The sequence below is a fragment of the Nematolebias whitei genome, chromosome 11 (assembly GCF_014905685.2).
Source record: "Nematolebias whitei isolate Nwh7 chromosome 11, NemWhi1, whole genome shotgun sequence".
Taxonomy (NCBI): domain Eukaryota; kingdom Metazoa; phylum Chordata; class Actinopteri; order Cyprinodontiformes; family Rivulidae; genus Nematolebias; species Nematolebias whitei.
Window position 1 is genome coordinate 27,573,804 of NC_056508.1, and position 13,290 is coordinate 27,587,093.

A 13,290-nucleotide genomic window follows, 5' to 3' on the forward strand; every position below is an offset into this window, starting at 1 on the left:
ACACAACTTTTAAAAAAATAATGAAGCCAGGTGTGGACGGGCCGGTGGCACAGGAACTGTTCCCTGGACCCGAGCCTGTTCTAACTACAGTATACATTTGTATTTCTATATTGATGTATAAACTACACGGGCCATGCTTAAATGGGTGCCAGTTAGGCCCACCTGGCCTCGTCTCACATTCACCGCTACGTCTCGTATGTACAGACAAAAAGAAAGTTAAAAGTGTTCGTATCTACACTGAAAATCTACGTCTTTGTCCAGGTGTTGTATGGCCACACAGTGTAGAGGGAGTTGTGCAGGTGGACATGGACAATAAATAGATATACCTTTATGTATACAATAAATAGTAGTAATGTTGTCTTGTTTTCTTTAGACTGTGGCTTTACAGGACCCTGGATCTCTTGCTGGAGAGGGAACCATGCTGAAGGATAAAAAAACACCACAGTGAGCAGCCAAGTAAATGATAGTAACGCAAAACAAATTGTGAGTAGGTATGGAAAGGAACAAACAGAATATCACTGGTAATATTCACAAACTAAATGCTGAGTATGTGGTTTGTATCTTTGACCAACCTTTGCTTGTTTGTAAAAGTGGGGGGCCAACTCAACCAGCCAGGATGACTCAACAGCAGTCACATCACGCATGTAATATTTGGACGTCTGCACCACTTCATTGAAGACAACCCTTTTTAAAAAAACAAGAATGTCTGGCAAACACTTTCACTCCATGACTGAACAAATATATTACTGGAATATAGAGCATGAATACTTGGCACTTTGAATATTAGCTCAGGATTTATTGCAGCCCAAGCAGTTCTTTGCCATATTAACAGTGTGCATATTGATATTGCAATGATTCTAAATTGATATATCGCGTAGCCATAAAGAAAACTTGTTTAAACAATTCATGAATATATTTGTGAATCCTTCAAAAAATGTTATCATCTTTATAGTTTACGATACAAGAAGGTTAAACATATTTAACAAAGTGTGAGTTATCTACTGACCACTTTGGAGGTTTCTCGCCATAAAGCACAGAGTTGGGGTGAATGTGTAGCTCCAGATCATCTCGTAAAGTCCTAACAAGGCAAAACAAAAAGAAAAGACAAATTTGTCACGAATAATTTAAAAGCATGAATAATTATTTTTAGGATAAAAGTGTTACATGGTGACAAATGCTGAAGTTCACCCTCACCGGTAGGAACCAGAATGGTGAATGCGGGCAGCATTAGCAAAGAATCCAGACACAATGCACTTCAGGATCACATCTGGATCACCTGGGCAGAACATGCAATAATATACATCAGTCAAATGTTTGCAAATACCTGGAGTCACAAGTTTCTGCAGCATCTGTCACCTCAGCTGAGTCACACAGGGTTCCCAGCGACTCTGGAAATTAGGGAAAACCTGGAAAATGACTAACATTTTCCAGACAGGGAAAACTCAAGAACCCTAAACACTGATCCACTGATTAAAAGATGATCTTTCTGAGATTTTAATGTGTACATGTATTTTTCATTCAACATTTATTTATACAGGTTAATCCCTTTGAGTCTCGGAGACTCGTTTACAAGAGAGGGCTGATTTTTAATAAAGAGTGATGACAACAGTGGACAACAAAGACAATAATAGACAAGCATAAAGGATGCGTACAAGTTGAGATTTTTTTTTTTTAACAAGTGGAAATAAAATGGTATTTAAAAGAAAATGTAACAGAAAAACAGCTAGACTATAAGGCAGTGTAGAAAACTAAAAACAGGAACGTTGCATTGTTTTTTTGTCAGGAACTTAGCAGATGTTTGAAGCCACTTAGAGGTCAAGGTCGAGAGCTTCAGATCTTTTACAAGATATTCCAGGAAATAGGAGCAGAGTAGGAGAAGGCCCTTTTGCCTAGTTCAGTCCTCATTGAGGGAACACTGCATGTAATAATGTTCTGAGAGTGCACGCTGTAGCTGCACTCACGCAGAGACATGTAGGAGGAGATGTATGAAGTAAACAGATCAAGAAGTGATTTAAAGATGAAAATGTACCAGTGAGAGAGTCTGCGTGAAGTTAATGATGACCAGTTAACCAGTGAATACAGGGTGCAGTGGTGGGTACGGTAGTTACATCAGAATCTCAGCGCACCGTGATAGACAGCATCCAACATCTGCAGGGTGCTTGTAGGGGCGTTCATGTAAATAATGTCACCGTAATCAATGGAGGGAAGGAAAGTCACAGTTACAAGGTGTTCCCAAAGTTAGACAGGATATGTTTCTGAAAAAGAAACCCAGTTTAACTTTCAGTTTCCTTACTAGGTTTTCCACGTGAAGCTTAAAAGAGAGATGCAAATTGATCAAGATACCCAAAGTTTTGTAGGAATCGACAAACTCAACAGGGACACCATTCGAGGGTAAAACCAAAGGAAGAACTGCTGGGACCGACTTCCTGTTTGAAACAAGCATCCCTTTGGTTTTGTTGGTGTTTAGGACAAGTTTAAAGCTAGTATTCTAGTATCCCTGAGTCCATGTTCTGCTTCTAAAGTGTACACAGTACGTTTACTGTATCTTTACTGATTGGTTGAAGTGGATTTTTAGTGTCTGATATTATACATTACAATTAATTATTAGAAATGGATGTTGTATGCACGTACTGTAGACTACAGTATACTTACTGTCATCTTTGATTGTGACTCTGCCTGCCATCTAAGACGCTAAGTTCTGAGCGTGTCGTACGACTGAAATATCCTGGAATTTCAGGATTTACTCAGGGAATTTTGTTTTCATGAAATGCTGGGAACCTTGTTGCACGTTCGTAACTCAAACATACCCTCGCTGGAAGTCCGCGGCACTTTGAACTTGTTCATGAGACGCCGAAGCTGTTCTCGCACAGTCACGGCGCGCACCAGGCCCTTGTAGTTGAGAAAATGTTCCTGACACCACTGCGAGCTCTTCTGATGCTGCAGGGAAAGCCGATAAAGACACGCAGATTTAATTAGAGGCTGTTTGTTAAAATTATGAAAGTTCACTACAGCCAGTTTACTGCTATTGAGCAGTCTGGGCACACTATACCTTAATAAATGCTTCATACACATTCAGCATGGTGAGGTGGTCTCCTTCAGCGACTGCAAATTTCCTGTGCTCGCGAGCCTGCAAAACAAAATGTCGAGGAAAAAATATGAAGAAAACTTTTTACACTGACTAAACCTTTCAGCCAAAAATGCATCATGCTTTTTCTAAAAACCTGTGTTCACTTACGGCAACTTTCTTCTGATTGGGTGGCACAGAAAAAATATTCTGAATCTGCATCATTGCTGCTATGGTAACAATCTCTTTGGAGCAGCCATAATTCCCTGACTCTAGGAGCATCTTAGCAAACATGGGGCTGAGAGGAAACTCAGCCATCCGCATGCCCATGGGATCAGTCAGATGGCCATATTGGTCCAGACCTGCCAAGATGCACACAGACAGTACAGACACTGCTTCTTGTTGTGGACAGCTTGTCAACACAGAATCATGACCATCAGATGTGCAGCTGAAGGACTGCTTCACATGTTTTACCTCCAAGTGCGTAAAGAAGTTCCAGAGCCTGAACCATCGTTTGAGCTGGAGGAGGCTGTGAAATAATAATAAAGGAATCTGCATTTTAGGCACGATATTGACTCTAAAAGACAACTTACTTGAGAACATACTTGAGAAGTGATTAATTACCTTTAAATCTTTAAAAGTACAAAGTTAGACAGTGTGTTATTTTAATGTGTTATGGTAAATCTTTTGTCAGAGACCAGGCAACGTTCTAGTTGAATAAAATGTAACATATTATTTGTTTTCACTGTGGGTGAACAAATCACAGCCAGTGACAGGAAAGAGAGTGACTCACAGAAAGAAAACTAAACCGCAGCACGTTGTCTATGCCCAACGCTTTGAGCTGAAGGATGACAGGAGCCAAATTAGAGCGTTGCATCTCTGGAACAGTAGAGGCTGGCAGTTTCTCAAAGTCTTCCTCTGATGTTAAGAACAGAAGGCATAAGAAACAAATTTGAAGCAACAATGGCGAACAAATACATGGAACATAACGATTAATGGGCATTTGTTCCGGTAACCTCATATGTACCGGTGTATAGTCTAAAGCATTTCCCAGGACGGTTTCGTCCAGCCCTGCCAGCCCTCTGGCTGGCCGAAGCCTTGGAGATGGGAGTGACCACCAGAGATTCAATGGCCGTGCAGGGATTGTAGGCTCGCAGCTTCACAAACGCACAGTCGATGACAAAAACGATTCCATTTATGGTAATGGAGGTTTCAGCTATGTTAGTGGCAACCACGATCTGGGAAGAGGAAAGAAAAACACATGGGAAAATCTTAACTTTACTGGTAATCTCTCATTCTCATTGTTTTTCTGTATCTTCCATAGCCTCAGGATGTGTTATGGATGCATAGATGTAAAGACAGACAGATGTACAGATGAATAACCCTTTTATCAATCTGCCATTACTCAACTTGTATATTGGAAACCCCAAAACAGCAATGCAAACTTCAAAGACAATCAAAATTTTCTACAAAAACACAGAGAAAAAATAATCCTTTCACCTTGCGAACAGAAGAGGGAGCTCTCTCGAACACCTTCATCTGCTCAGCATAAGGTAGACCAGAATACATGGGCAAAATTCTCAGGTGTTTCTTCATGCCATATCGAGAAAGAGCTCTGGCCTGCTCCTGCAGCAGGGACACCACCTTCTCCACCTCCTCCTAATACAATATGAACATGGATAGTTTAATAATACTGGTAAGAAAGCCCGTGCATGTGAATGCTGTCAAACTTTTCCACTATTTTGTCAAATGTGAGCATATAAAGTGTATATTAACTAACCTGCCCAGTGAGGAAAGCCAAGACGTCCCCATCATCCTCCGTCTCATGGATCTTCAGGACTGTCTCCAATGTGGCCTTCACATAATCTGGGACAGGACTAAGAAAAACCAGAGGTATTTTAGGTTTAAATATAACGTTTTCAAGTTTCACGTCGTAATTTCTTCAGTTTGGACTTTGCGTTTGGGCTACCTGACGGTGTAGAAGACGTCCACTGGAAAGGTGCGTCCCTCTACTGTCAGAATTGCGCTCGTGTCATTGTTTAGATCTCCAGACTCGTTCAGATTGAAGAATTCATGGAATTTCTTCAAAAGACAGCAATACAACCCGAGAAGATGGTGTACGTTAATAAAAAATATATATTTTTTGTATTTAAAAACATTTTAACAACAACAAATACTATAACATAGTATTTCTTTGTTCCTTTGCAACACAGCAAAGAAACATCAATGTTGTACCGAATTTGACAACAGATAAGTCTTGTTGTGTGATTAGATAAAAGCCTTTTTAAGCAGACAGCACAGCAGATGTCTGGAATGACATTTCAGCTGACGTGCTTATAGCTGAGCACAGTTGAGACCTGATTTTGACCATCAGGGTGCCACAGATGTCAGAACATTGAGTTCAGCTGACATCTCTGTTCCCCTGTGTCTGCCTTCGTTGATCTTTTCTCATCAGATGAGCTTATCTGGTCATCTTAATCATGTACGCACCTTGGCGTCAAGAGTGGCAGAGGCTACAATCACCCTCAAGTCACGCCGCTTCTTCTGAATCTGTCCAGAAATGAGTTTAAAATGTGACAATGTGTTAGTTTTATTGGTAAAAGAGAGCATTAGTTGGTATTATTGAACTTGTTACTTGAAATACCTTCTTTAGTAGACCAATGGCTATATCGGTGTACAGAGTTCTCTCGTGTGCTTCATCTAACATTAACACACTAGGACAGAACAAAACAGCATCTTAGTTACCAATAGTAGCTAACCAGTGACTGGTTGCAACTTTGGCCAGAAATAATATGAAAGTTTGACAATATAAATTAGGCTAGTCTTAGCGAATTTCTTTCCAATACAGTAACATTAAAGTATGAGCAAAAAATTTCAATGAGTAAATGACATTAGTATTAAAAGGCAAAACTTTTACGGCCACTCTGTTTAAGTTATTAGGCTGCAACTGTATGCTTTATTTATTTCAAACTTGGCTACCTATTCATTTTGAATAATACAGGGAAAAACATAAAGCTGCAGTGGGAAATCTGTTATATACCGATATATTTTTTATTGTGCACGTTAACTACTGTGCATCTACACATTGCGATAGGTATCAATAAATAGGAGTGACTAAAAAGGAAGAAAACATAAATTTACATCTCAGGCACATATACCTAAAAGAATCAGCCAATAGAGTTTGAGGTTAAATAGTGACCCGTCTTTCGGCATGCAGCACCTCCTATCTGCGTGCACTTTTAATGTGCACATATTGCACATACACCTGGTTGGATTCTACTATAGAGTTCTGCTGAACCGAGAGGTGCTACTAGAAAATGCAAAAATGGCAAAGGGCAGCAGCAACCTGTTTCTGATGCTTATACTTCAAGCACAACTACCAGGAGTAGAAAAAGAATAATACCATGAATAGCCATGTTTGTTTTTCCTGGTCATGAAAAGTATTTTCTTACGGGCAAGTCAGGCCTTTTAGTTTAAAAGCACTGATGAACGATGATGAATTTAGATCACGCATTCAAAAACCAATAAACATTCACGAAAAGACCTTTGAGAATTTACAGTAATTAAAGAACAGCTGTATATAAACAGCTGTTTAATTGTTCTTTGGTTACCTGTATTTTTTCAAAAGAGGATCAGCCATCATCTCTCGGACCAGCATGCCATCTGTTAGGAACTAAAGCACACAAAAAATCAATATCAAATGAAAACAAACCCAGAAAAGATAGTGACTAAACTCATCTTCCTCTAACAACCTTAATCCTCGTGGCGTGGGGGTCAGAACAGTCATCAAATCGGATAGTGTAGCCCACCTCGTGGCCCAGAAGGGCCCCTCGCTCCTCTGCAACACGGTTCGCCACCTATCAGCAGAAAAGATATGGTATATATATTTTATTATAGCAGATTTTAGATGTTATACATCCAATATATTATTAGAAGCAGGTACATGTTCTTCAAGGGGGAAGAAAATGTGCCTGCAGCTAGATGACAATGGCAAAAAGTTGTGAAAAAATAAATAAATAAAGCATCAGTGGTACTCTTACTGAGATGGCAGCAACACGTCGAGGCTGCGTCACTCCAATCACTTTCCCCTCTACGGCCCAGCCAGCCTCCAGCAGGTACTGATGGAAGGAAGAGGGAAGAATACGGAAGAGGAGAACAAAACATGAATAAACAATTCTGCATAAATTAAGATTTAGCTGATGTGGTGCAAACACTGCTGCAGAACAGAAAAGACTCTGCTAAGAATCAGGACAAGGTCACGTTAAATCACTATGGAAACGATTCTTATGAGAAGGATGCCAGAAAGCTGCTGCACTGAACTGAACTAGTCACCATTCATTTTGAATGTGCAAACTAACCTGAGGTATTTGTGTTGTCTTCCCACATCCAGTCTCACCAACTATGATTACAGTCTGGTAGCTTTCAACCAAATATAAGATGTTGTTTCTGTGCTGCGTGGGAAACAGATGAGAAGAACATGTTCCAAGGCCAGCCAAACAAGAAAAGCATCTGTTCATAAGAAAGTCATGTTGGTCTGAGACATGAGAAGCAGCAGAGAGAAACCTTGAAAACGGGGAGCTTCTGCCTCTGTTTCTCTATGGAGAGGGCGGTGTGGGGGTTGAAGATGATGGGAGAGCCCGTGGTTTCCGAGTTGAGCTCCCGTTCCTCCGAGATCCCCGGAGCCTCAGAGCCTGGAGCAAAAGATGGAGATGTTTTATCTGATCAGTGCTAGCAGGCTGCTTATGAAAGCCAGTCATGGTTTGATCCGATAAAAGAAAACACTTCAGTGGCGCCTATTCCGTAACCTGTATCGTTGTTTTCTTCTCTGCAGAAAGACGTATTTCATGTTGGCAGGTAAACACTCTGGTTTCCGCGCAGCTGCAAGCCGAGCTGCAGACACCCGCAGCAGCGGCGGTGAACACCGCTGCAGCCGCTCCGACACGCACCGCTTCACAAACAGCAGCTAAAACATTTATATCAAGAAACATAGTCTAATAAGCTTTAGTTTTTCACTCTTACCGGGCTTCCAGAATCTCATGGTGGAGAGGGGAGCCGCCATCTTGACTTTTACGTCACATTAGTTTTTTTCTGTGATGACGTCACGATCCGGGCATTCTTCAGAGATTAATGAATGACGTTAAAACAAAACAACGACCGAGTGTCCATTTAACGAAACTTTTCTGGCAGCAATTCAAGTCAGTTCTGTTTAACCTAAGGCAAGGTGTTTTAAAGAACATTTGAAAGTTATGAAACAAGTTTGATACAATATGAATATTCAAATAAATATTTTTATTTTATTTTTTTTGCGTTTGCTCGCACCTCCAACAATATGGCGTCCTTTTTTAAAACAGTAATAACAAAAAAACATACAAAAAATGGCAATGACAATTTCACATTTAACAAATCTATTTCAGCTAACATATTATAATTAAACCTCCCTATCAATAAAAAAATATATCCAAGAATATAACATATTAGTATAACTTCGTTATTACTAATATCAGAATATATAAACAACTGAACAGGAAAAAGAAAAACAGAAGAAAAAAAAAAAAAGAGAATTTAAGGAAATCACATTAAGATGGCGTTCTTTTGTTTACACCGGAAGTCTGCTGCCCCGTCTCGTAAGTTCCCGGATGTTTTTCTTGCTCCCAGGTTTCATCCTGTATCGCATTACAAATGGGTTATTTCACAAATTTTAAACAGGGAATTATTAAGTCTTTTTTCCTTTTCTTTTTGATTATTCGATCCTTGCTTTTGGTTACACAAATTCAGTGGCACAAAATAAAGATTGATTCTGCCCAGGTATGTTCAGCTCAGTCTGCAGACACTGATTAGACATTATGTGCTGGTATTTAAAACTGAATTTATGTTTTATTAGTCTTATATTTGACTGATTATTTGATATTACAATAGTATAACTAGGCCAACATATGATAAATTTTGTAATTTAATTGTGGTCATCATTTTTATAAATTGACTATAGTCACAGTCACACCTACAGTTATATGATTTCTGCTTGTGATGTTAGACATGCAATTAAATTGGGCTTCACTGTGATAGTTGCTCCTCATCCTTGGTGTTCGAGAAACTATAGGCATCTCATATCAGGCTTGAGCACTTACAGCTTTCTGCTCAGCCTGGGTTATGAAAGTTTACTTTTATAAAATACCTTCCAGAAATGGAACATTTAGTGGGTCCAGAGACTTTTGACGTAGCTTATTTTTATGCAGTTTCTTGCTAAAATGTATTGAATCAATTTTTGAATTTTACAATGCGTTTTCATTCATTCACGTTTAAAGATACACACTTAAAAGAAATGGGTGTTAAATCTAATTTTAAGTTTTTCTTTAATGTAAATCTGAACAGTATTAGATAGGATTTTTATACATTTAAACACTGATAGTTGCATCCATGTCAAATACATTTGTAACATTTAAGATTTTATGTTCTGATTTATAAGTACTTGAATATTTACAACCTGTGACATTTTTTTTAATTTCTGATATTTTATAATTGTGTTTTATTATATGGAAAGTCATTTTCATATAAAGAAATTCAACTAAAAAACAGACTGACTTGAACACTAAAGAGACAAAAACAGCTACTATTCAAAGAAAAACACGTTTCTGTCTTGTAAAATGGAGGCCAAATGAAGCCCACGTTTAATGATTCCAACAGATTTGATCAGAAAATACAATCCTTTCAAAACGCCAGCTGCATATCACATATAACAGTATCATAAGATCTTTCTCCAAAGCTCTTCCCAATAAAATACTGAGAAATATGTTACATCCATCAAGATATAATACAAATAAATCTGTAATACAAGTTGGATCTGACAAACAGAACATAGTACAGACTTTAAATTAGTTTCAATTTTGACAAAAAAAAATTATGCGAAAGCTACTTGTGAGAAACTAAAATTAAATATTTATTAAATTTAATTTTTTTAATTAAATGACAGACACTGAAAGTAAATCATGGCAGTGCAAAGATCAAGTTCAGCCCAAAAACTGCACATTTGCATGTTATCACAACAGGCAAGTTTTGTCCTCTTGGATAGATTTTAGTGAGACTCAACATGTTGAAACATTAAGACTGGAAACAAACCACCATGGTCATGACTGCCAGCAATTGTTTTGATGTTAATGTCAAATATCAGCTCTGATTACTTACAATTTTTTTACTGTTTACACATCTGACAAAACTGTCCTAATAAAAATTTCATTTTAATATGTTAAAAACTGCAACACATGCAGCAGCTGATAACGTTGATTCCCATTTTCTAAACAGGCAACAACCATTTAAAAGTAAAACTTTAAAACGGCACTAAGGAGTGATGATACAAAACAAATTTATTAAATACAGCGTTGTTTCACTCTAATAACAAAATTATGACTTTTAGTCGCCTTGCTCTGTAACTTTACTGTTCCGCTCATGAAATGTAGCATGGTAAGACAAATAATGCAAAATGTATTTTTTTTAAAAAGGAGAGCCTCAAATTAGAGATGTACAGCATTTGACTTTGTTCATCACTGTGTTCTTGCTGGAAATTGTTCAGTGCACCACGATTCCTATGGCGCACTGCACACCGAGGTCCATGTATGTACGGAGAACTGAGATTCCTCCACCATGAAGTTCTTTAGTTTCTTCAATTTAAATCAACAGAAACGTTTGTTTTAATTCTTTGTGAATTCCTCTCAGTCAAAATGTAGAGCTGTGTAAAAGATTATCCACACCACCTGGTGAAGGAGAGGGAAAAATATTTGATTTATACACTTGAAAAACAGTAGAAATTATTTTCAACCATATTCATCCAACTATATTTTGTACCTAAATGTTATTGCACTGGGCCATGTGATGAGAAAGCAGTTAGAATGCACCAACATGGGCTGAACAGACCATTACATACACGTCATTACTCTACGCCCCTTACCCTTATTTATACTTTCTACTGTCTTTCCAGTTATTTTGTTAAAGGCATGAAAAGCACAGATGACTACTACTGCTGCCACACACACACAAAACCACAACGCACATTGTTAACCACCTTCAGGGCAACAGAACGTGATCATGTTCTGTTGGTTCACACACTAGGAATAAGTAAAATTTTGCATACATGCTACATTTTTAACCTGTTTTCTCTATAAGTCATACCAACTTTGCAAAGTTTTGTCAAAATATCTTTACATGTTTTTCTACATTAGTTTCCCCACCAGAAACAGAGCAAAAGATGTCATGAAGCCTTCTTTGGTGAGCTCCCACGTCCCTCCATATTCCTCTTCATCAACCTGCTGAAAGCTGCTGAAGTATAGGTACAGGAGACCAGCGTTGATGACACAGAAACTAATGGAGCAAACAAAGAAAGACGTCAACTTTACAGCTCTTTTTTTTTCAGTACCATGTCAGGGTAAGACTGGCTGTACAGAATACCTACATGGCTATTCCCAGAAATCCTTTCAGTGGTGCAACACCCCATACCACACCAAGGATTACTGCAATAATTTGTCGGAGCCAATAAATCACATCTAAAAACTCATCCTGTGGAGCAAAAATAAAAAATGTTAATTAAAATTGTGTAAACAATGACATAAAACTCCACCCACAAACACTATCCTTTTAAACTTTGTTCTCAATTTTCATTCAACCTTTCTTTAAACAGGTTAGTCCCATTGAGCCACGAGGACTCATTTACAAGAGAGACCTGAATTAATTAATCAATTATTGTAATATAGCAACTGTGATTTAAATATTTATCTGTGTCATTAAAAAAAAGGCATTGTCACATCTGCTACTGATCCAGGCCTGTTATTTGAGCTTGAGAACCAGCAATACCTGCTGGAGCTTATCTCAGCTGACATTGAGACTAGCCCACATCATAAACAGGAAACCAATGAATCACAAAGTCAATCCTGACAGACAAACAAGATTATACACCTGCAATCCAACAGTTCAGAGTCACAAATTAATGTCCATTTTTAAATTTGGACACACACTAAAGACACACTTCCAAAAAATAAACTACTGAAAAATGTCTGCTGAATGGCATTTCATTATCTTTGAAAAGTGTCGTGTAAGTGATTAATTTTTTTGTTTGTTTTTTACTTTAAGGAATAAGTTAAAAGTATTTGGATATTAGGTTGGAATGAAGACAAGACGTGATTGAGATTAACGAAAAGAATATTAGAAATATTAAATCTTATATTAACAAGCAAATGCGAACAATTGTGAAATGATTTATAAGACAAAAATGACAGAATTCCTCTAGTGTCAGAAAAAGGCTAAGTTCCTGTAGTAGAAATTGGTTCCAATGATTATAAACAGCCATAAAATTTAAGTTTATTTGACTGGAATGACAAAAATAAAATCTGGGTTTTAGGTATTTTGTTCAGCAATACAGTAACTTGATTTTTTTTTTAATTAAACATAACATGTTTAAATGCCCTTGCTGTTTAGAATAAGAAGGTCCAAAACAGCAGTACGTCTCTTAATTTGACAATCAACAAACCCCTGAACTTAGACCAGATTAATCCTTAGCAGCATTAAGGCACAGTTAGCTGTGCTAGCTACACAGCTAACGGTATAAATGACAGAAAAAGTGAGTGCATTCAAAAGCTGGACACAAAAACAGTACGCCAAGTAGGACGTGTAAGAGAAGTGTGGGGAAAAAGATACTTAATGACCCACCTTTTCTTCCCAAACAGCAGTACTGCAGAAAGCTTTGCTCCATGTGGACTGTTTTACACCTCCATTCGCCAAATGACTTTCTTCTTTACGCTTTGAAGTACTGCTCGACATTCTGCTCTTTCCTTCAATTAAACACGCCACAAAGTTGGAAACCAAGTTTGATGACAGTTTAGAAATGGTTTAAATCTCTAAAGCGAAACAAAAGAAAAAAAGAACACGGGAATATTTGGAGGTATTAAAAGAATCTTGGCTACGCTGAGCTGACAGATTCCAGAGGCTAAACGTTAAAGGCAGTCTAAGCATGCGCAGAACTGTTGAACCCTAGCCAGCTCCAGCCAATCAGAGAATGCGACGTTTCTCCACCCCGTGGCCAAAAACATTGTCAATGAAAATCACAGCGACCTCTTTCGGACAATACTTGTAACTGCAAACGACTAAAATACCGATGTGCTTTCGATACATAAAATAAAACAACGCACGACTCTTTCTGCATTTCAGTCATCCAAAACATTTTCACAACTATCGCAATAAATATG

At 38.1% G+C, this 13,290-nt stretch overlaps 2 protein-coding genes across 2 annotated transcripts; both read right to left on the minus strand.

The window, feature by feature from the left end:
- Positions 1-205: 205 nt before the first annotated feature.
- On the minus strand, positions 206-8,137 carry dhx35 (DEAH-box helicase 35). Its single transcript, XM_037684090.1, has 21 exons — positions 8,084-8,137; positions 7,628-7,755; positions 7,423-7,515; positions 7,105-7,182; positions 6,817-6,921; positions 6,676-6,737; positions 5,709-5,778; positions 5,555-5,614; positions 5,034-5,146; positions 4,845-4,941; positions 4,565-4,723; positions 4,092-4,302; positions 3,858-3,982; positions 3,539-3,593; positions 3,236-3,426; positions 3,050-3,127; positions 2,808-2,937; positions 1,195-1,276; positions 1,007-1,078; positions 573-684; positions 206-421 (listed from the first exon to the last, which is right to left on the minus strand). Exons 1-21 carry the CDS (start codon positions 8,121-8,123, stop codon positions 383-385), a joined length of 2,100 nt encoding a protein of 699 aa, XP_037540018.1. The 5' UTR covers positions 8,124-8,137; the 3' UTR covers positions 206-382.
- A 1,579-nt stretch (positions 8,138-9,716) lies between these two features.
- rab5if (RAB5 interacting factor) lies at positions 9,717-13,040 on the minus strand. Its single transcript, XM_037684091.1, has 4 exons — positions 12,755-13,040; positions 11,505-11,608; positions 11,284-11,413; positions 9,717-10,809 (listed from the first exon to the last, which is right to left on the minus strand). The coding sequence occupies exons 1-4, from the start codon at positions 12,863-12,865 to the stop codon at positions 10,768-10,770; spliced, it is 387 nt and encodes a 128-aa protein (XP_037540019.1). The 5' UTR covers positions 12,866-13,040; the 3' UTR covers positions 9,717-10,767.
- Positions 13,041-13,290: the final 250 nt, after the last annotated feature.